Here is a 25,051-nt window from a genome sequence, read left to right on the forward strand (position 1 = left end):
TATTAAATATATAAAATTTAATTGCTTTGTTCCTCTTGCGCTGTGAAGCGTGCCCCTAAATCAGAAATGGGTGTCCAATTGAAATGTATAAACAGTTAGTGGTGGCAGCTAGTTTATTCTGTAGTTGTCACGATAATGTAAGAATGCCATGTTCTGAGTAATTTTCTAGAAGGTTCCATGGTTCCAGACACACACTGCAGATTCGATCCCCCTTCTTTTCCCCCACAGCAGCTATGCCTATCTGCCTGTCAGCACGGTGAAATTCTAAGCCACTCTTTTCCCCCCTCCAACAGGAATGTTTTTGTTTGCAGCCATTCGTCTTCTAAGTTGTGTGAGAATTATTCATGATGAATAATTCGACCTCAGGTGGTGACAGAGATGTGAAAGTTATATATTTGGTATGTGCGACAATAGGGCTACACGCCGGTGCGTTTTCTAAGCACAGCGCCTAGCAGGGACGGAAAGATTGCTGCTTAACCGGGCCTCATAGCCAAGACATATTTATACTTAAATGAACCCCCAGGTCTTGCTGAGCATAGTGATAACTTTGTATTTCTTCTACGAAGATCATACGCCAAAATATGTGTAGAAATGGCTTGTCATAACTTTTAGAAAGGGGAATATTCAGCCTCTGAGTGAGGTCACCACAGGGAGAGTGCCTTGGTTTTGGGCTCAGGGATAAGTGCATGAGACCTCTTTCTTCACTTACTGAATTACTGTACAATGGTTGCCATTTGTGGACTAGCTGCTGATCAGCTATTGTATCTGTCCTAGTATTGTTCTACAATCTTTGGGAAACAAAGGCACAATTGCTGAATGTTAATATGTTGATGACCCTTTGGTGCTCTGCAATATGAAGGGCAATCTATGTATGTTGTTTGCACACTCCGGCAGTGAGGGATGGCCTCCTTCCATCAAGCCTGTGGTTGAATGACTGAATGAGAAGTTGTGACCTATAAAAAGGAGAATCTCCCTGTGTTCAGAGAGTCTACATTACAGAAGTCATGGCATCATCACAACTGAAGAAATTCAGAGCTGCCTCATTGACCGTCACTGAACCATCAAAGACGTTTAGAGAATCCAGATTGGGACAATCAGGTCACCTGGCCTCGTACATCAATGGACTGTCAGCTTCCTAAGCTTGTCGTTACCTCCTCACTGTGGGGGCCTGCCAAATGCGGGGAGTCACTGGTGGGGGTACTCGGCCCTGGAAGCAGCTCTAATCCCGCAGAGTCAGAGGAAGGGTGAGTCTCTGTAATTTGCACCATCTGGGTATTTACTGGGACTGTACTATATGTTATTGTCTGTTGGTGGTTCAATAAATAATTGCCACCCTGTTTTACCCTCACCCTGTGTTGTCTGACTAGTGTTCTGCCCACGGGTAGAGAGAACGGACGTTCAGTGTTATGAGTCCTGGTCTATGGAGTCTTTCTAAAGATAGCCAACCAGCGGACAAGGGCACCCACTGACCCTGTATCTCTACAAGCCCTATAAAGTAACATGGGTCCGTGTGCTTCCAATACGCTTCCCACTTACGCTGCCTGTGTGCTTTCGGTGTGCTGTCTGTGCTGTCAGTCTGCTGTGTGTGCTGTACATGTGTTGTATGTGTGATGTCTGTGCTGTACGTGTGTGTCTCAATCCATTTTTGAATTTGTGGCAGCTCTGGTTCCACTCAGTTTAAAACTTTTTTCTTTTGGACTATCGGGGGTTAATGTCAGTTTTTCCCTGCTGGCTATCTGGTGTTACTGCAGTGCTGCTGGGTCAGCTGATGCAGGTGGTGACCACTCCCACCATCCTTTAAATGGTCACTTGATGTGTCAGCTGACTGTTGGTGATACAGTTTCTTTCTGGAGACCAGCCTAGCAGGAGCAGCTCTCTGGTGTCATCCATGTCTGGTGATTGGACTCCAGTTGCTGTTGTTATCTGCGGTGTGGAGCTTGGCAGCGGTGTTCATATGCTAAGTGTGGTGTTATTTTTACCTTGTCCCTTTGGTGTTTGTCACTTCCCCCTGTGAGTATTATCTGCAGAGGTGAGGCTAGTTCTTCTTGCCGGCCAGTGCACTAGCCAGGGCAGTAATATGTGACTACTAGTGACGAGGTATCCTGACGGCTGCGGGGGGAAGGACCTGCATAGGGTGTTAAGGGAGTGCAGGGACAGGCTCAGGTTTGAGCTCAGGTGATGACCATTCCCCATTTCCTAGGGGTAGAGCCTTCCTCTCACCTATATCATCCCCGTTGTATGTGTATTGTGCTGTTAGCTGACCGACCATCCTTTGGGTCGAGTCACACCGTGACATTGTGCTTCCCTTGTGCTGTACGTTAGCTGTCTGTGTGTTGTATTTGTGCTGTCTGTACTGCAAGTGTGCTGTCAATGCTATATGTATGCTTCCTGTGTGCTGTCTCTGCTGTACATGTGCCTTCTCTGTTGTACATGTGCTGTACGTGCGCTGTCAGTGTGCTCTACATGTGCTTCCCATGTGTTATAAGTTTCCTCGCTGTCTGTCCATGTGTTGTATGTGAGCTGTGTGTTCTGTCTGTGTGCTTTATGCTGTACATATGTTGAATCTGTGCTGGCCGTGTGCTTGCCGTGTGCTGTCTCTGCTGTACATGTGCTGTCTCTGCTGACTGTCCGTGTGCTGTACATGTGATTCCTGTGTGCTGTCCAGCGCAGTATAATAACAGACATAGGGAGGTGGAGGGCTCCTGCTGCCCGCACATGGGAGGGCCGGCAGCATACCTCAGGACGGGGGAGGATATACGCACCTCATGGCGGGGGAGCGGCGGAACAGGCTGGGCGAGGTGTGCAGCAGGTGAGGTCTTCAGAGCCAGGCGTCAGCGAGTGAAGGAAAAGACTGTCAGGTACGGAAGAGAAGGCGACAGTATACACCACACACCAGGGGAAGTATATAGCGTCACCCTATATACAGTACAGAGCACACATATATACAGCATACATGTATACATAACACCGAGCCGAGGGCAGTATATAGCGTCACCCTATATACAGTACAGAGCACACGTATATACAGCATACATGTATACATAACACCGAGCTGTATACACCACACACCAGGGGCAGTATATAGCGTCACCCTATATACAGTACAGAGCACACGTATATACAGTATACTTGTATACATAACACCGAGCCGAAGGCAGTATATAGCATCACCCTATATACAGTACAGAGCACACGTATATACAGTATACTTGTATACATAACACCGAGCCGAAGGCAGTATATAGCGTCACCCTATATACAGTACAGAGCACACGTATATACAGTATACATGTATACATAACACAGAGCCGAGGGCAGTATATAGCATCACCCTATATACAGTACAGAGCACACGTATATACAGCATACATGTATACATAACACCGAGCTGTATACACCACACACCGGGACAGTATATAACATCACCTATATACAGTACAGAGCACACGTATATACAGTATACTTGTATACATAACACCGAGCCGAAGGCAGTATATAGCATCACCCTATATACAGTACAGAGCACACGTATATACAGTATACATGTATACATAACACCGAGCCGAGGGCAGTATATAGCGTCACCCTATATACAGTACAGAGCACACGTATATACAGCATACATGTATACATAACACCGAGCTGTATACACCACACACCAGGGGCAGTATATAGCGTCACCCTATATACAGTACAGAGCACACATATATACAGCATACATGTATACATAACACCGAGCCGAGTGCAGTATATAGCTTCACCCTATATACAGTACAGAGCACACGTATATACAGCATACATGTATACATAACACCGAGCTGTATACACCACACACCGGGACAGTATATAACATCACCTATATACAGTACAGAGCACACGTATATACAGTATACATGTATACATAACACAGAGCCGAGGGCAGTATATAGCATCACCCTATATACAGTACAGAGCACACGTATATACAGTATACATGTATACATAACACCGAGCCGAGGGCAGTATATAGCATCACCCTATATACAGTACACAGCACACATATATACACCATACATGTATACATAACACCGAGCCGAGGGCAGTATATAGCATCACCCTATATACAGTACAGAGCACACGTATATACAGTATACATGTATACATAACACCGAGCCGAGGGCAGTATATAGCATCACCCTATATACAGTACAGAGCACACGTATATACAGTATACATGTATACATAACACAGAGCCGAGGGCAGTATATAGCATCACCCTATATACAGTACAGAGCACACGTATATACAGCATACATGTATACATAACACAGAGCCGAGGGCAGTATATAGTGTCACCCTATATACAGTACAGAGCACACGTATATACAGCATACATGTATACATAACACAGAGCCGAGGGCAGTATATAGCATCACCCTATATACAGTACAGAGCACACATATATACAGCATACATGTATACATAACACCGAGCCGAGTGCAGTATATAGCGTCACCCTATATACAGTACAGAGCACACGTATATACAGCATACATGTATACATAACACCGAGCTGTATACACCACACACCGGGACAGTATATAACATCACCTATATACAGTACAGAGCACACGTATATACAGTATACTTGTATACATAACACCGAGCCGAGGGCAGTATATAGCATCACCCTATATACAGTACAGAGCACACGTATATACAGTATACATGTATACATAACACAGAGCCGAGGGCAGTATATAGCATCACCCTATATACAGTACAGAGCACACGTATATACAGTATACATGTATACATAACACAGAGCCGAGGGCAGTATATAGCATCACCCTATATACAGTACAGAGCACACGTATATACAGTATACATGTATACATAACACCGAGCCGAGGGCAGTATATAGCATCACCCTATATACAGTACAGAGCACACGTATATACAGCATACATGTATACATAACACCGAGCTGTATACACCACACACCGGGACAGTATATAACATCACCTATATACAGTACACAGCACACATATATACAGCATACATGTATACATAACACCGAGCCGAGTGCAGTATATAGCATCACCCTATATACAGTACAGAGCACACATATATACAGCATACATGTATACATAACACCGAGCCGAGTGCAGTATATAGCGTCACCCTATATACAGTACAGAGCACACGTATATACAGTATACATGTATACATAACACAGAGCCGAGGGCAGTATATAGCATCACCCTATATACAGTACAGAGCACACGTATATACAGTATACATGTATACATAACACCGAGCCGAGGGCAGTATATAGCATCACCCTATATACAGTACAGAGCACACGTATATACAGCATACATGTATACATAACACCGAGCTGTATACACCACACACCGGGGCAGTATATAACATCACCTATATACAGTACACAGCACACATATATACAGCATACATGTATACATAACACCGAGCCGAGTGCAGTATATAGCGTCACCCTATATACAGTACAGAGCACACGTATATACAGCATACATGTATACATAACACCGAGCTGTATACACCACACACCGGGACAGTATATAACATCACCTATATACAGTACAGAGCACACGTATATACAGTATACTTGTATACATAACACCGAGCCGAGGGCAGTATATAGCATCACCCTATATACAGTACAGAGCACACGTATATACAGTATACATGTATACATAACACAGAGCCGAGGGCAGTATATAGCATCACCCTATATACAGTACAGAGCACACGTATATACAGTATACATGTATACATAACACCGAGCCGAGGGCAGTATATAGCATCACCCTATATACAGTACAGAGCACACGTATATACAGTATACATGTATACATAACACCGAGCTGTATACACCACACACCGGGGCAGTATATAACATCACCTATATACAGTACACAGCACACGTATATACAGTATACATGTATACATAACACCGAGCCGAGGGCAGTACATAGCATCACCCTATATACAGTACAGAGCACACGTATATACAGTATACATGTATACATAACACAGAGCCGAGGGCAGTATATAGCATCACCCTATATACAGTACAGAGCACACGTATATACAGTATACATGTATACATAACACAGAGCCGAGGGCAGTATATTGCATCACCCTATATACAGTACAGAGCACATGTATATACAGTATACATGTATACATAACACAGAGCCGAGGGCAGTATATAGTGTCACCATATATACAGTACAGAGCACACGTATATACAGCATACTTGTATACATAACACCGAGCCGAGGGCAGTATATAGCATCACCCTATATACAGTACAGAGCACACGTATATACAGTATACATGTATACATAACACAGAGCCGAGGGCAGTATATAGTGTCACCATATATACAGTACAGAGCACACGTATATACAGTATACATGTATACATAACACAGAGCCGAGGGCAGTATATTGCATCACCCTATATACAGTACAGAGCACATGTATATACAGTATACATGTATACATAACACAGAGCCGAGGGCAGTATATAGTGTCACCATATATACAGTACAGAGCACACGTATATACAGCATACTTGTATACATAACACCGAGCCGAGGGCAGTATATAGCATCACCCTATATACAGTACAGAGCACACGTATATACAGTATACATGTATACATAACACAGAGCCGAGGGCAGTATATAGTGTCACCATATATACAGTACAGAGCACACGTATATACAGTATACATGTATACATAACACAGAGCCGAGGGCAGTATATAGCATCACCCTTTATACAGTACAGAGCACACGTATATACAGCATACATGTATACATAACACTGAGCCATATACATGAGTTGAGGTGTACAGGTGAGACTGTGCAGTGTGGATAAGGTATGAGTTGAGATGTACAGGTGAGACTGTGTAGTGTGGATACGGTATGAGTTGAGGTGTACAGGTGAGACTGTGTAGTGTGGATAAGGTATGAGTTGAGGTTTACAGGTGAGACTGCAGTGTGGATAAGGTATGAGTTGAGATGTACAGGTGAGACTGTGTAGTGTGGATACGGTATGAGTTGAGGTGTACAGGTGAGACTGTGTAGTGTGGATAAGGTATGAGTTGAGGTTTACAGGTGAGACTGCAGTGTGGATAAGGTATGAGTTGAGGTGTACAGGTGAGACTGTGTAGTGTGGATACGGTATGAGTTGAGGTGTACAGGTGAGACTGTGTAGTGTGGATAAGGTATGAGTTGAGGTTTACAGGTGAGACTGCAGTGTGGATAAGGTATGAGTTGAGGTTTACAGGTGAGACTGCAGTGTGGATAAGGTATGAGTTGAGGTTTACAGGTGAGACTGCAGTGTGGATAAGATATGGGTTGAGGTTTACAGGTGAGACTGCAGTGTGGATAAGGTATGAGTTGAGATGTACAGGTGAGACTGCAGTGTGGATAAGGTATGAGTTGAGATGTACAGGTGAGATTGTGTAGTGTGGATAAGGTATGAGTTGAGGTTTACAGATGAGACTGCAGTGTGGATAAGGTATGAGTTGAGGTGTACAGGTGAGACTGCAGTGTGGATAAGATATGGGTTGAGGTGTACAGGTGAGACTGTGCAGTGTGGATAAGGTATGAGTTGAGGTTTACAGATGAGACTGCAGTGTGGATAAGGTATGAGTTGAGGTGTACAGGTGAGACTGTGTAGTGTGGATAAGGTATGAGTTGAGGTGTACAGGTGAGACTGCAGTGTGGATAAGATATGGGTTGAGGTGTACAGGTGAGACTGTGCAGTGTGGATAAGGTATGAGTTGAGGTTTACAGATGAGACTGCAGTGTGGATAAGGTATGAGTTGAGGTGTACAGGTGAGACTGTGTAGTGTGGATAAGGTATGAGTTGAGGTTTACAGATGAGACTGCAGTGTGGATAAGGTATGAGTTGAGGTTTACAGATGAGACTGCAGTGTGGATAAGGTATGAGTTGAGATGTACAGGTGAGACTGCAGTGTGGATAAGATATGGGTTGAGGTGTACAGGTGAGACTGTGCAGTGTGGATAAGGTATGAGTTGAGGTTTACAGATGAGACTGCAGTGTGGATAAGGTATGAGTTGAGGTTTACAGGTGAGACTGCAGTGTGGATAAGATATGGGTTGAGGTGTACAGGTGAGACTGTGTAGTGTGGATAAGGTATGAGTTGAGGTTTACAGATGAGACTGCAGTGTGGATAAGGTATGAGTTGAGGTTTACAGATGAGACTGCAGTGTGGATAAGGTATGAGTTGAGGTATACAGGTGAGACTGCAGTGTGGATAAGGTATGAGTTGAGGTTTACAGGTGAGACTGCAGTGTGGATAAGGTATGAGTTGAGGTTTACTGTTGTGAATTCTGTTGTCGAGCTCCCTCCTGTGGTCATGAATGGTACTTCGGTGAGTTCTGTCTATGGGCTCCCTCTGGTGGCTGTGAGTGAAGCTGCTGCTTCTGAGGTTCCTTACACAGGTGACGTGGTTTATCCTTTGGTAGGCTTCTCTATTTAACTCCACTCAGATCGTTTCTCCATGCCAGCTGTCAATGTTTTAGCATTGCTTCAGTTCGCTCCTGGATCTGTCTGGTGTCCTGTCTTCTCCTGCAGAAGCTAAGTTCCTGATTGTTATTATTTGTTCATTGTTTTCTTGTCCAGCTGGTTATCTTGATTTTGTCTTGCTAGCTGGAAGCTCTGGGATGCAGGGTGGCACCCCCGCACCGTGAGTCGGTGCGGTCAGCAGAGCTCCCACATCCCAGAACTCGTCCTGTATGAGTTATTATTATTATTATTATTTATTATTATAGCGCCATTTATTCCATGGCGCTTTACATGTGAGGAGGGGTATACATAATAAAACAAGTACAATAATCTTGAACAATACAAGTCACAACTGGTACAGGAGGAGAGAGGACCCTGCCCGCGAGGACTCACAATCTACAAGGGATGGGTGAGGATACAGTAGGTGAGGGTAGAGCTGGCCGTGCAGCGGTTTGGTCAATCGGTGGTTACTGCAGGTTGTAGGCTTGTCGGTAGAGGTGGGTCTTCAGGTTCTTTTTGAAGGTTTCGATGGTAGGCGAGAGTCTGATATGTTGTGGTAGAGAATTCCAGAGTTGCGGGGATGCACGAGAGAAATCTTGTATGCGATTGTGGGAAGAGGAGATAAGAGGGGAGTAGAGAAGGAGATCTTGTCATCCGGAGGTTGCGTGCAGGAGAGTACCGGGAGACGAGGTCACAGATGTATGGAGGAGATAGGTTGTGGATGGCTTTGTATGTCATGGTTAGGCTTTTGTACTGGAGTCTCTGGGTGATGGGGAGCCAGTGCAGGGATTGACAGAGGGGAGAGGCCGGGGAATAGTGGGGGGACAGGTGGATTAGTCGGGCAGCAGAGTTTAGAATAGATTGGAGGGGTGCAAGAGTGTTAGAGGGGATATATACAAACATATATATTTACATATATATATATATATATACATACACAGTACAGACCAAAAGATTGGACACACCCTCTCATCCAAAGACTCCTCCGCGCTTTCATGACCATGAAAACTGCAAACTCACACTGAAGGCATCAAAACCACGAATCAACAAATGTGGAACTACATACTTAACAAAAAAATGTGAAAACTGAAATTATGTCTTATATTCTAGGTTCTTCAAAGTAGCCACCTTTTGCTTTGATGACTGCTTTGCACACTCTTGGCATTCTCTTGATGAGCTTCAAGAGGTAGGTTTGTTAAGTATATAATTCCACATGTGCCAATCCACAGCCCTGATGCCCTCAGTGTGAATGCACAACCCTCACAGTCCTGAAAACACAGAAAAATCTCCAAATGAGAAGCTGTGTCCAAACCCTCGGTCTGTACTGTATGTGTGGAGAAAAAAAAGCACACAATTTAAGGAAAAGAACATCTCGCCAACCATTAATCATAAATTATACTTTGGGGTTGTGTTGTAGCCAATGGCATGGGGAACATTTCAGAGGTAGAGAGAAGTTTAACTATCAGGTCGGGTGCTCCTAACCACCAGGTCATAACAGTACAGCTGGCCCAAAGTATTAATGCATCTCAATAGAGGGATAAGAGAAGTTCTGAGACCATTTTTTTTTCTTTGCAGTGTGTTTTGTCTTTCTTTTCCCCTAGACCTTTGGGTGGTTCAGGACACAGGTGTAGATATGGACATTCAAGGTCTGTCCTCTTGTGTGGATCATCTCACTGCAAGGGTACAAAACATTCAAGATTTTGTGGTTCAGAATCCGATGTTAGAGCCTAGAATTCCTACTCCTGATTTATTTTCTGGAAATAGATTTAAGTTTCTGAATTTCAAAAATAATTGTAAACTGTTTCTAGCTTTGAAACCACGCTCCTCTGGTGACCCCGCTCAACAAGTAAAAATCATTATTTCTTTATTACGTGGTGACCCTCAAGACTGGGCATTTTCCCTTGCGCCAGGAGATCCTGCATTGCGTGATGTTAATGCGTTTTTTTCTGGCGATTGGATTGCTTTATGATGAACCAAATTCCGTGGATCAGGCAGAGAAAATCTTGCTGGCTTTGTGTCAGGGTCAGGATGAGGCGGAGGTGTACTGTCAGAAGTTTAGAAAGTGGTCTGTGCTTACTCAGTGGAATGAATGTGCCCTGGCGGCAATTTTCAGAAAGGGTCTTTCTGAAGCCCTTAAGGATGTCATGGTGGGATTTCCCACACCTGCTGGTCTGAATGAGTCTATGTCCTTGGTCATTCAGATCGATCGGCGCTTGCGTGAGCGTAAAGCTGTGCACCATCTGGCGGTGTTCTCTGAGAATAGGCCTGAGCCTATGCAGTGTGATAGAACTTTGACCAGAGCTGAACGGCAAGAACACATATACGTCGGAATGGACTGTGTTTTTACTGTGGTGACTCCACTCATGCTATCTCCGATTGTCCTAAGCGCACTAAGCGGTTCGCTAGGTCTGCCACCATTGGTACGGTACAGTCAAAATTTCTTTTGTCCGTTACTCTGATTTGCTCTCTGTCGTCATATTCTGTTATGGCATTTGTGGATTCAGGCGCTGCCCTGAATTTGATGGACTTGGAGTTTGCTAGGCGCTGTGGTTTTTCCTTGGAGCCCTTGCAGCATCCTATTCCATTGAGAGGAATTGATGCTACGCCTTTGGCCAAGAATAAACCTCAATACTGGATGCAATTGACCATGTGCATGGCTCCTGCACATCAGGAGGATATTCGCTTTTTGGTGTTGCATAATCTGCATGATGTGGTCGTTTTGGGGTTGCCATGGCTACAGGTCCATAATCCAGTGTTGGATTGGAAATCTATGTCTGTGTCCAGCTGGGGTTGTCAAGGGGTACATGGTGATGTTCCATTGTTGTCAATTTCGCCTTCCACTCCTTCTGAAGTCCCTGAGTTTTTATCAGATTACCGGGATGTATTTGAGGAGCCCAAATCCGGTGCCCTACCTCCTCATAGGGATTGCGATTGTGCTATTAATTTGATTCCCGGTAGTAAGTTTCCTAAGGGCCGACTGTTTAATCTATCTGTGCCAGAGCACGCTGCTATGCAGAGCTATATAAAGGAATCCTTGGAGAAGGGTCATATTCGCCCGTCGTCGTCACCATTGGGAGCAGGGTTCTTTTTTGTGGCCAAGAAGGATGGCTCTTTAAGACCTTGTATTGATTACCGCCTTCTTAATAAGATCACAGTCAAATTTCAGTATCCTTTGCCGCTGATGTCTGATCTGTTTGCTCGAATTAAGGGGGCTAGTTGGTTCACTAAGATAGATCTTCGAGGGGCGTATAATCTGGTGCGAATTAAACAGGGCGATGAATGGAAAACAGCATTAAATACGCCCGAGGGCCATTTTGAGTACCTGGTTATGCCATTCGGGCTTTCTAATGCTCCATCTGTGTTTCAGTCCTTTATGCATGACATCTTCCTAGAGTACCTGGATAGATTCATGATTTTATATTTGGATGACATTTTGGTCTTTTCGGATGATTGGGAGTCTCATGTGAAGCAGGTCAGAATGGTGTTCCAGGTTCTTCGTGCTAATTTCTTGTTTGTGAAGGGGTCCAAGTGTCTCTTTGGAGTTCAGAAGGTTTCATTTTTGGGTTTCATTTTTTCCCCTTCTACTATCGAGATGGACCCTGTTAAGGTCCAGGCCATTTATGATTGGACTCAGCCGACATCTGTGAAGAGCCCACAGAAGTTCCTGGGCTTTGCTAATTTTTACCGTCGCTTCATCGCTAATTTTTCTAGTATTGCTAAACCGTTGACTGATTTGACCAAGAAAGGTGCTGATGTGGTCAATTGGTCCTCTGCGGCTGTAGAGGCTTTTCAGGAGTTGAAGAGTCGTTTTTCTTCTGCCCCTGTGTTGTGCCAGCCAGATGTTTCGCTTCCGTTTCAGGTCGAGGTTGATGCTTCTGAGATTGGAGCATGGGCTGTTTTGTCGCAAAGAAGTTCTGATGGCTCGGTGATGAAACCATGTGCCTTCTTTTCTAGAAAATTCTCGCCTGCTGAGCGCAATTATGATGTTGGCAATCGAGAGTTGTTGGCCATGAAATGGGCATTCGAGGAGTGGCGACATTGGCTTGAAGGAGCTAAACATCGCATGGTGGTCTTGACGGATCACAAGAATTTGACTTATCTCGAGTCTGCCAAACGGTTGAATCCTAGACAGGCTCGATGGTCGCTCTTTTTCTCCCGTTTTGATTTTGTAGTTTCATACCTTCCGGGATCTAAGAATGTGAAGGCTGATGCCCTGTCAAGGAGTTTTGTGCCTGACTCTCCGGGTGTTCCGGAGCCGGCGGGTATTCTTAAAGAGGGGGTAATTTTGTCTGCCATCTCCCCTGATTTGCGGCGCGTGCTGCAGAAGTTTCAGGCTGATAGACCTGACCGTTGTCCTACGGAGAAACTGTTTGTCCCTGATAGATGGACTAGTAGAGTTATCTCTGAGGTTCATTGTTCGGTGTTGGCTGGTCATCCTGGAATCTTTGGTACCAGAGATTTGGTGGCTAGATCCTTTTGGTGGCCTTCTTCGTCACGGGATGTGCGTTCTTTTGTGCAGTCCTGTGGGACTTGTGCTCGGGCTAAGCCCTTCTGTTCTCGTGCCAGTGGGTTGCTTTTGCCCTTGCCGGTCCCGAAGAGGCCCTGGACGCATATTTCCATGGATTTTATTTCTGATCTCCCTGTTTCTCAAAGGATGTCGGTCATTTGGGTGGTTTGTGATCGCTTCTCTAAGATGGTCCATTTGGTACCCTTGTCTAAATTGCCTTCCTCCTCTGATTTGGTGCCATTGTTTTTCCAGCATGTGGTTCGTTTGCATGGCATTCCGGAGAACATTGTCTCGGACAGGGGTTCCCAGTTCCTTTTGTGCTAAGATGGGCATTGATTTGTCTTTTTCTTCGGCTTTCCATCCTCAGACTAATGGCCAAACCGAACGAACTATTCAGACTTTGGAGACATATCTGAGATGCTTTGTTTCTGCTGATCAGGATGATTGGGTGTCCTTTTTGCCTTTGGCTGAGTTCGCCCTTAATAATCGGGACAGCTCGGCTACTTTGGTTTCTCCTTTTTTCTGCAATTCTGGTTTCCATCCTCGTTTCTCTTCAGGGCAGGTTGAGCCTTCGGACTGTCCTTGTGTGGATACCGTGGTGGACAGGTTGCAGCAGATTTGGACTCATGTGGTGGACAATTTGACATTGTCCCAGGAGAAGGCTCAACGTTTCGCTAACCGCCGGCGCTGTGTTGATCCCCGACTTCGGGTTGGGGATTTGGTTTGGTTGTCATCTCGTCATGTTCCTATGAAGGTTTCCTCTCTTAAGTTTAAGCCTCGTTTCATTGGGCCATATGAGATTTCTGAAATTCTTAATCCTGTGTCATTTCGTTTGGTGTTGTGAGTTCTGTTGTCGGGTTCCCTCCTGTGGTCATGAATGGTACTTCGGCTGGTTCTGTCCATGGACTTTCTCTGGTGGCTGTGGGTGTTTCTGAGTTTCCTTCCTCAGGTGACGAGGTTAATTCGTTAGCTGGCTGCTCTATTTAACTCCTCTTAGATCTTTGCTCCAGGCCACCTGTCAATGTTCCAGTATTGGTCTAGTTCACTCCTGGATCGTTCTTGTGACCAGTCTTCCCAGCAGAAGCTAAGTGACTGCTTGTTTTTCTCTGGTTTGCTATTTTTCTGTCCAGCTTGCTATTTCGATTGTTCTTGCTTGCTGGAAGCTCTGGGACGCAGAGGGAGCGCCTCCGCACCGTGAGTCGGTGCGGAGGGTCTTTTTGCGCCCTCTGCGTGGTCTTTTTGTAGGTTTTTGTGCTGACCGCAAAGTAACCTTTCCTATCCTCGGTCTGTTCAGTAAGTCGGGCCTCACTTTGCTAAATCTATTTCATCTCTGTGTTTGTATTTTCATCTTTACTCACAGTCATTATATGTGGGGGGCTGCCTTTTCCTTTGGGGAATTTCTCTGAGGCAAGGTAGGCTTTATTTTTCTATCTTCAGGGCTAGCTAGTTTCTTAGGCTGTGCCGAGTTGCATAGGGAGCGTTAGGCGCAATCCACGGCTATTTCTAGTGTGGTTGATAGGATTAGGGATTGCGGACAGCAGAGTTCCCACGTCCCAGAGCTCGTCCTATATTATCAGTAACTATCAGGTCATTCCGTGTGCTCTTATCCACCAGGTCCATTATTGTCCTGACCACCAGGTCATAACAGTACAGGTGGCCCAAAGTACTAATGCATCTCAATAGAGGGATAAGAGAAGTTCTGAGACCATTTTTTTTTCTTTGTAGTGTGTTTTGTCTCTCTTTTCCCCTTTACATCTGGGTGGTTCAGAACACAGGTGTAGACATGGACATTCAAGGTCTGTCCTCTTTGATGGATAATCTCACTATAAGTGTACAAAACATTCAAGATTTTGTGGTTCAGAATCCGATGTCAGAGCCTAGGATTCCAATTCCTGATTTGTTTTTTAGTGATAGATCTAAGTTCTTGAACTTCAAAAATAATTGTAAATTGTTTCTTGCCTTGAAACCTCGCTCCTCAGGTGACCCTGTTCAACAAGTAAAGATCATTATTTCTTTGTTACGCGGTGACCCTCAAGACTGGGCATTTTCCCTTGCGCCAGGAGATCCTGCATTGCGTGATGTTGATGCGTTTTTCCTGGCGCTTGGATTGCTTTATGACGAACCTAATTCAGTGGATCAGGCAGAGAAAATCTTGCTGGCTCTGTGTCAGGGTCAGGATGAAGCGGAGATATATTGTCAGAAGTTTAGAAAGTGGTCTGTGCTCACTCAGTGGAATGAATGTGCCCTGGCAGCAATCTTCAGAAAGGGTCTCTCTGAAGCCCTTAAGGATGTCATGGTGGGATTTCCCATGCCTGCTGGTCTGAATGAGTCTATGTCTTTGGCCATTCAGATCGATCGACGCTTGCGTGAGCGTAAAGCTGTGCACCATTTGGCGGTACTATCTGAGCATGCACCTGAGCCTATGCAATGTGATAGGACTTTGACCAGAGCTGAACGGCAAGAACACAGACGTCGGAATGGGCTATGTTTTTACTGTGGTGATTCCACTCATGCTATCTCCGATTGTCCTAAGCGCACTAAGCGGTTCGCTAGGTCTGACACCACTGGTACGGTACAGTCTAAATTTCTATTGTCCGTTACTCTGATTTGTTCTTTGTCATCCTATTCTGTTATGGCATTTGTGGATTCAGGCGCTGCCCTGAATTTGATGGACTTGGAGTATGCTAGGCGCTATGGTTTTTTCTTGGAGCCCTTGCAGTATCCCATTCCATTGAGAGGAATTGATGCTACGCCTTTGGCCAAGAATAAGCCTCAGTACTGGACCCAATTGACCATGTGCATGGCTCCTGCACATCAGGAGGATATCCGCTTTCTGGTGTTGCATAATCTGCATGATGTGGTCGTTTTGGGGTTGCCATGGCTACAGGTTCATAATCCAGTATTGGACTGGAAATCTATGTCTGTGTCCAGCTGGGGTTGCCAGGGGGTACATGGTGATGTTCCATTTTTGTCTATTTCGTCTTCCACTCCTTCTGAACTTCCAGAGTTTTTGTCGGATTATCGGGATGTATTTGATGAGCCCAAAGCCAGTGCCCTACCTCCTCATAGGGATTGCGATTGTGCAATTAATTTGATTCCTGGTAGTAAGTTTCCTAAGGGCCGATTGTTCAATTTATCTGTGCCAGAACACGCCGCTATGCTGAGTTATATAAAGGAATCCTTGGAGAAGGGTCATATTCGCCCGTCGTCGTCACCATTGGGAGCAGGGTTCTTTTTTGTGGCCAAGAAGGATGGTTATTTGAGACCTTGTATTGATTACCGCCTTCTCAATAAAATTACAGTCAAATTTCAGTATCCTTTGCCGTTGCTGTCTGATTTGTTTGCTCGTATTAAAGGGGCTAGTTGGTTCACCAAGATAGATCTTCGAGGGGCGTATAATCTTGTGCGTATTAAACAAGGCGATGAATGGAAAACAGCATTTAATACGCCCGAGGGCCATTTTGAGTACCTGGTTATGCCATTCGGGCTTTCCAATGCTCCATCAGTATTTCAGTCCTTTATGCATGACATCTTCCGAGAGTACCTGGATAAATTCCTGATTGTATATTTGGATGACATTTTGGTCTTTTCGGATGATTGGGAGTCTCATGTGAAGCAGGTCAGAATGGTGTTCCAGGTCCTTCGTGCAAATTCCTTGTTTGTGAAGGGGTCAAAGTGTCTCTTTGGAGTTCAGAAGGTTTCATTTTTGGGGTTCATTTTTTCCCCTTCTACTATCGAGATGGACCCTGTTAAAGTCCAAGCCATTTACGATTGGACTCAGCCGACATCTGTGAAGAGCCTGCAAAAGTTCCTGGGCTTTGCTAATTTTTATCGGCGCTTCATTGCTAATTTTTCTAGTGTTGCTAAACCGTTGACTGATTTGACCAAGAAGGGTGCTGATGTGGTCAATTTGTCTTCTGCAGCTGTAGAGGCTTTTCAGGAGTTGAAGCGTCGTTTTTCTTCTGCCCCTGTGCTGTGCCAGCCAGATGTTTCGCTCCCGTTTCAGGTTGAGGTTGATGCTTCTGAGATTGGAGCTGGGGCTGTTTTGTCGCAAAGAAGTTCTGATGGCTCGGTGATGAAGCCATGTGCTTTCTTTTCTAGAAAGTTTTCGCCTGCTGAGCGCAATTATGATGTTGGTAATCGAGAGTTGTTGGCCATGAAGTGGGCATTCGAGGAGTGGCGTCATTGGCTTGAAGGAGCCAAGCATCGCGTGGTGGTCTTGACAGATCACAAGAATTTGACTTATCTTGAGACTGCCAAACGGTTGAATCCGAGACAGGCTCGATGGTTGTTATTTTTCTCCCGTTTTGATTTTGTGGTTTCGTACCTTCCGGGCTCTAAGAATGTGAAGGCTGAAGCCCTGTCAAGGAGTTTTGTGCCTGACTCTCCGGGTGTTCCTGAGCCGGTGGGTATTCTCAAAGAGGGGGTAATTTTGCCATCTCCCCTGATTTGCGGCGGGTGCTGCAAAAATTTCAGGCTGATAGACCTGACCGTTGCCCAGCAGAGAAACTGTTTGTCCCTGATAGATGGACTAGTAGAGTTATCTCTGAGATTCATTGTTCAGTGTTGGCTGGGCATCCTGGAATCTTTGGTGCCAGAGATTTGGTGGCTAGATCCTTTTGGTGGCCGTCTTTGTCACGGGATGTGCGTTCTTTTGTGCAGTCCTGTGGGACTTGTGCTCGGGCTAAGCCCTGCTGTTCTCGTGCCAGTGGGTTGCTTTTGCCCTTGCCGGTCCCGAAGAGGCCCTGGACGCATATTTCTATGGATTTTTTTTCGGATCTCCCCGTCTCTCAAACGATGTCGGTCATTTGGGTGGTTTGTGATCGCTTTTCTAAGATGGTCCATTTGGTACCCTTGTCTAAATTGCCTTCCTCCTCTGATTTGGTGCCACTATTTTTCCAGCATGTGGTTCGTTTACATGGTATCCCGGAAAACATCGTTTCTGACAGAGGTTCCCAGTTTGTTTCGAGGTTTTGGCAATCTTTTTGTGCTAGGATGGGCATTGATTTGTCTTTTTCCTTGGCTTTCCATCCTCAGACAAATGGCCAAACCGAACGAACTAATCAGACTTTGGAAACATATCTGAGATGCTTTGTGTCTGCTGATCAGGATGATTGGATGTCCTTTTTGCCGTTGGCTGATTTCGCCCTTAATAATCGGGCCAGCTCGGCTACTTTGGTTTTGCCGTTTTTCTGCAATTCTGGTTTCCATCCGCGTTTCTCTTCAGGGCAGGTTGAGTCTTTGGACTTTCCTGGTGTAGATACTGTGGTGGATAGGTTGCAGCAGATTTGGACTCATGTGGTGGACAATTTGACATTGTCCCAGGAGAAGGCTCAACGTTTCGCTAACCGCCGGCGTTGTGTGGGTCCCCGACTTCGTGTTGGGGATTTGGTTTGGTTGTCGTCTCGTTATGTTCCTATGAAGGTTTCCTCTCCTAAGTTTAAGCCTTGTTTCATTGGTCCGTATAAGATTTCTGAGGTTATCAATCCTGTGTCATTTCGTTTGGCCCTTCCTGCTTCTTTTGCCATCCATAATGTGTTCCATAGGTCATTGTTGCGGAGATACGTGGCGCCTGTGGTTCCATCCGTTGATCCTCCTGCCCCGGGGTTGGTTGAGGGGGAGTTGGAGTATGTGGTGGAGAAGATTTTTGATTCTCGTATTTCGAGACGGAAACTCCAGTATCTGGTCAAGTGGAAGGGTTATGGTCAGGAAGATAATTCCTGGGTTTTTGCCTCTGATGTTCATGCTGCCGATCTGGTTCGTGCCTTTCATTTGGCTCGTCCTGATCGGCCTGGGGGCTCTGGTGAGGGTTCGGTGACCCCTCCTCAAGGGGGGGTACTGTTGTGAGTTCTGTTGTCGAGCTCCCTCCTGTGGTCATGAATGGTACTTCGGCTGGTTCTGTCCATGGACTTTCTCTGGTGGCTGTGGGTGTTTCTGAGTTTCCTTCCTCAGGTGACAAGGTTAATTCGTTAGCTGGCTGCTCTATTTAACTCCTCTTAGATCTTTGCTCCAGCCCACCTGTCAATGTTCCAGTATTGGTCTAGTTCACTCCTGGATCGTTCTTGTGACCAGTCTTCCCAGCAGAAGCTAAGTGACTGCTTGTTTTTCTCTGGTTTGCTATTTTTCTGTCCAGCTTGCTATTTCGATTGTTCTTGCTTGCTGGAAGCTCTGGGACGCAGAGGGAGCGCCACCGCACCGTGAGTCGGTGCGGAGGGTCTTTTTGCACCCTCTGCGTGGTCTTTTTGTAGGTTTGGACCTTCCAGCTTCTTTTGCCATCCATAATGTGTTCCATAGGTCGTTGTTGCGGAGATACGTGGCGCCTATGGTTCCCTCCGTTGATCCTCCCGCCCCGGTGTTGGTCGAGGGGGAGTTGGAGTATGTGGTGGAAAAGATCTTGGATTCTCGTGTTTCAAGACGGAAACTCCAGTACCTGGTCAAGTGGAAGGGTTATGGTCAGGAGGATAATTCCTGGGTTTTTGCCTCTGATGTTCATGCTGCCGATCTAGTTCGTGCCTTTCATTTGGCTCATCCTGATCGGCCTGGGGGCTCTGGTGAGGGTTCGGTGACCCCTCCTCAAGGAGGGGGTACTGTTGTGAATTCTGTTGTCGAGCTCCCTCCTGTGGTCATGAATGGTACTTCGGTGAGTTCGGTCCGTGGGCTCCCTCTGGTGGCTGTGAGTGGAGCTGCTGCTTCTGAGGTTCCTTACACAGGTGACGTGGTTTATCCTTTGGTTGGCTTCTCTATTTAACTCCACTCAGATCGTTTCTCCATGCCAGCTGTCAATGTTTTAGCATTGCTTCAGTTCGCTCCTGGATCTGTCTGGTGTCCTGTCCTCTCCTGCAGAAGCTAAGTTCCTGATTGTTATTATTGTTCTTGTTTCTTTGTCCAGCTGGTTATCTTGATTTTGTCTTGCTAGCTGGAAGCTCTGGGATGCAGGGTGGCACCACCGCACCGTGAGTCGGTGCGGAAGACCCATTTGCACACTCTGCGTGGTCTTTTGTAGGTTTTTGTGCTGACCGCAAAGATTCCTTTCCTATCCTCTGTCTATTTAGTAAGTCGTGCCTCCCTTTGCTGAAACCTATCTCATTTCTGCGTTTGTGACTTTCATCTTTACTCACAGTCATTACATGTGGGGGGCTGCCTATTCCTTTGGGGAATTTCTCTGAGGCAAGGTAGGCTTTATTTTCTTCTCTAGGGCTAGCTAGCTCTTAGGCTGTGACGAGGCGCATAGGGAGCATCAGGAGCGCTCCACGGCTATTTCTAGTGTGTGCGATAGGATTAGGGCTTGCGATCAGCAGAGCTCCCACATCCCAGAGCTCGTCCTGTATGAGTTTAACTATCAGGTCGGGTGCTCCTAACCACCAGGTCATAACAGTTTACAGGTGAGACTGTGCAGTGTGGATAAGGTATGACTTGAGGTATACAGGTGAGACTGCAGTGTGGATAAGGTATGAGTTGAGGTATACAGGTGAGACTGCAGTGTGGATAAGGTATGAGTTGAGGTGTACAGGTGAGACTGTGCAGTGTGGTTAAGGTATGAGTTGAGGTATACAGGTGAGACTTCAGTGTGGATAAGGTATGAGTTGAGGTTTACAGGTGAGACTGCAGTGTGGATAAGGTATGAGTTGAGGTTTACAGGTGAGACTGCAGTGTGGATAAGGTATGAGTTGAGGTTTACAGGTGAGACTGCAGTGTGGATAAGGTATGAGTTGAGGTGTACAGGTGAGACTGTGCAGTGTGGATAAGGTATGAGTTGAGGTGTACAGGTGAGACTGAATTGTGGATAAGGTATGAGATGAGGTGTACAGGCGAGACTGAATTGTGGATAAGGTATGAGTTGAGGTGTACAGGTGAGACTGTGCATTGTGGATGAGGTATGAGTTGAGGTGTACAGGTGAGACGGAATTGTGGATAAGGTATGAGTTGAGGTGTACAGATGAGACTGTGCATTGTGGATGAGGTATGAGTTGAGGTGTACAGGTGAGACTGAATTGTGGATGAGGTATGAGTTGAGGTGTACAGGTGAGACTGCAGTGTGGATAAGGTATGAGTTGAGGTGTACAGGTGAGACTGCAGTGTGGATAAGGTATGAGTTGAGGTGTACAGGTGAGACTGTGCAGTGTGGATAAGGTATGAGTTGAGGTGTACAGGTGAGACTGTGCAGTGTGGATAAGGCATGAGTTGAGGTGTATAGGTGAGACTGTGTAGTGTGGATGAGGTATGAGTTGAGGTATACAGGTGAGACTCGCAGTGGGGATAAGGTATGAGTTGAGGTATACAGGTGAGACTCACAGTGGGGATAAGGTATGAGTTGAGGTTTACAGGTGAGACTCGCAGTGGGGATAAGGTATGAGTTGAGGTATACAGGTGAGACTGTGCAGTGTGGATAAGGTATGAGTTGAGGTTTACAGGTGAGACTGCAGCTTGGATAAGGTATGAGTTGAGATATACAGGTGAGACTGTGTCGGGGTCGTCATGACAATACCCTTCATCCACCAGTCATTCCAAATCAGATTAAGAGCATGTTGGTACCGGATAAGAATGAGTCAGACACAATGCTGGTTCAAACTCATTGCATGCTCGTACTTCCACACTTAGTGGGAACGTCACAGCAACTACTTTATTTCCTGATACACAACATTATATGACCTATTGGGGGAAGGTGTGCAGAGGGCGGGGTTAGGCGGGGTTTAAGCAATGTATCTAGTATTCAGTCCTTCTGGTTCGTCTGACGTCATATGATGGATCCTCCTTCCTCCACGTCACTTTAAGTTTCCATTTCTCCAGAAACGATACTTTAGCTTCAGAAACGAAAGTAGATTCTTGGCAAGAACAAAAAGGCAAAGGTGAATACTGGCAGCCATCTTAAATACAATTATATATGCATTAACAAACACAACGGGAAAAACTTATTGTTTCACAGCATAAGAATATGTAAAAGTACAAAAGAGTATAAAGATATATATTTTTACCTTGGCAATCACCCCTAAACACTAAGTTTTTCCCTAAAAGAAAGATCCTTCGAGACTGTCCATGTGATGGGGAAAGGAGAGGTGGATTTCTTCATCCAGACACCTCAGAAGCTCTCCCCTTGTGAGAGGCCTCCAGGCAGCTGAACCCTTCACTAGCTTTACATGGAGTTCTCCCGCTGTCCCTAAACTAAATCTCTTAGCAACATCTGAGCGTAAAGGGGTATTGTCTATCTTCTTGAGGGGGACATACTTAGGGATCTCCCCTGGATCAGTGCCATTGTACTCTAGTGGGTCTACTTCTTGGTTGAGGACGGTGCCAGTCGGAGTTGTCTCAGCGATAACCTTTTTATACAGGGGAATAACACAACAGAGGATTATCGATCCAACTACAAGGAGAGCAATCAGTACTAGACAAGCTTGTTGAAGGAATCCTTTGAGCCCACCCAACCAACCGGAAAAGAAAGATGTGTCTACTCCAACATTAGATTTTAATTCTGCTTCTAACCCATTTATCTTCTTAAGGGCTATCATGGTCTTTCCATTTACCCCAGAGTTCTGAGGGATATAGGTACAACATTCCTCTCCCACCATCCCACAGACTCCTCCTTTCTCAGCTAAGATCATATCAAGGGCTAGTCAGTTTTGGAGGGTCATTCTAGTGTTAGGGCCCAATTCCTCAACTATACCCTGGAAAGCATCACAGATAAAATTGACAAACCTTTGTTCACTGTAATATATATATATAATTGATCCAATCAACATTTTTGTTAATCTGCACTTGTGGATTAAAGAAGCAAAGCCAGCATAGATCTGGTTCTGGGCTTTAAATTGGTCAGGCACCCCCCTTGGCACTCCAATACCATCGACATACACTAATGGATCTTCTTCATAACTCATGTGGAGCTGATCGAGACTTCTCCTCTTTCTGGTATATTCATCAGGTGTCTCCGGATCCCAAGGTAAAATCTTGAACTGCATAGCTAGTTTAACAAGGGTGCATTGACCTGTCCAGGCATTAGACAACCTAGGATGGAGCTTACCATCTCCACATAACCAATAAATGTCGTACATATACTGTGTATGATTAGCTAGCAAGTCAGTATCCAGGGAACTGTTCTCTTTGCAAAAACCTGTCTCGAAGACCCCTACTGGTGTACCTGTAGTGTCGTGGGAATTATAGCAGGTATAATTATCAGCTAATACGGTTATCCCCCCTGGGACCTTTAGTTTAGGTGCTTCATGAATTAGTGGGCCATAATCTGAGCAATCAGTGGGCTTTAAACCCTTCAACAGATTCATAACACAGGCAGTGGTATTAAGTATATCCAATATATCCCAAATTTGATCATCTGGACAATCTGTGGCCCTAACCAATTTATTCCACATTTGTATAACTGACAATTTTATTGGCTATACCCATCTGTCCTACTAATCTTTCATGATATTGTACAAACTTATTATTCAAGGATATTGGGGAATTTAGACTGTCCCATGCGGTTACCAATATTATTATATGGAAATACGAAAAACTAAAACATTATGTCCCCTTATTTGCCACTAGTCTGTTTGACCAGCTTGCAGTGCGATACGTGGATCCACGTCGGCCTTCCTTCCAGCTTTACTGACATAGGAATAATGAGGAGGACTTGGTAGGGACCGTCATAGAGGGGTTCTAGTCCGTGTTTTCTGACATAGCTTTTCACGACCATAAAACCACCAGGCTTCAAATTGTGACCAATATCGGTTTCTGCTGAATCTGGAAGGGAAGAAGAAACTAAAACATGGGTGTTAGCAACATTTTTACTAAACTGAATAACATATTGAACAGCACGGTCAGTTTCTTCTGACAACTACTGAGACTGAAAATTTACAACTGAGAACCTAGCACCAAACAATATCTCATATGGGGACAGGCCATGTTTTGCAATAGGGGTAGTACGAATGTGTAAGAGCCCTGGCCATGGAGCCGTAGTCTCCTGCATCATTTTGGTCAATTGTCCCTTCAGTGTGCCATTCAGCCTCTTAACTTTCCCACTGGATTGTGAATGGTACGGAGTATGGAGGGCTACAGTGGATCCAAGCATTGTCAGAACCTCCTGATACACATGAGAAGAAAAGTCCGGGCCTTGGTCACTTTCAGCAACTTCTGGAACACCATATCTGTATATAACTTCCATCACCAGTTTCTTTGCTGTGGTCTTTGCAGTCACGTTGGTAACGGGGAATGCTTCTGGCCAACTGGAGAACATATCGACAACCACCAGACAATATTCATACCTTCCAGACTTAGGCAACGTGAGGTGGTCCACGTGGCAATAGCAGGGTACATCTGCTTAGGGAGACACACAAGTTGGTCCTTTTTCCAGCGACCATTGTCCATACGTGTTCCATCAGCTTCCACTGCTTCACTTCTTCCTTTGGAGACATTCTCTGCATCGTCATTAAGCGGTCTTGCGGGCTCCGGCAGAAAACCTCAGTCTGTCGTAGATCATCAGGTTCCTGTAGAGTCAGTGTTTCTTGTAACTGTTTACGCTGAGAGCGTGTGGTCACCATAGCTGGTATGGGCTGTTCAACAGGCAGGAGAGCAGCAGCTTTTGCTTGCATATCCGCACAGGCGTTACCAACAGTCTGTGGTCTGTTCCATAGTACCGTGCTCCTTACCTTTGATAATGGCCACCTGAGTAGGTAATTCGATTGAGTCCATGAGGGCTTTAACAGCTTCAGCATTCTTCACTGAGTCCCGGCGGTAGTAACAAATCCTCGATTGGCTCATAGGGCTCCGAAATCATGAGCAATACCAAATGCATACTGTGAGTCCGTGTATTTATTAGCCCGCCTGTCTTTGGCCAGAACACATGCAGTAGACAGATCCTGACGTTCTGCTTCTTGTGCTGACAGGGAGGGAGGGAGTGCAGCTCCGTGCACTACAGTGTCTTCCGTAGTAACAGCGTATCCGGTGTGAAATCTGCCAAAATCATCACCATATCTTGAACAGTCTTTCA

General features: G+C 45.4%; 1 protein-coding gene across 4 annotated transcripts in view; it reads left to right on the forward strand.

The window, feature by feature from the left end:
* The first annotated feature begins 1,136 nt into the window (after nt 1-1,136).
* The window catches only part of LOC138672430 (vang-like protein 1), a 168,983-nt gene continuing 145,068 nt past the window's right edge, over nt 1,137-25,051 (forward strand). Inside the window, exon 1 of one of the 4 annotated variants that reach the window (XM_069760401.1) lies at nt 1,137-1,244. Coding sequence is in view for 1 of the 4 variants with exons in the window: in XM_069760398.1 (XP_069616499.1) it covers nt 2,716-2,809 (94 nt within the window). In the remaining 3 variants the exon portion in view is untranslated. Of the gene's footprint in view, nt 1,245-2,681; nt 2,859-9,685; nt 9,757-25,051 lie in introns of those variants that run through there. The other 3 variants (XM_069760398.1, XM_069760399.1, XM_069760400.1) reach the window with 3 other exon arrangements.

Source organism: Ranitomeya imitator, chromosome 3 (assembly GCF_032444005.1).
Source record: "Ranitomeya imitator isolate aRanImi1 chromosome 3, aRanImi1.pri, whole genome shotgun sequence".
Taxonomy (NCBI): Eukaryota; Metazoa; Chordata; class Amphibia; order Anura; family Dendrobatidae; genus Ranitomeya; species Ranitomeya imitator.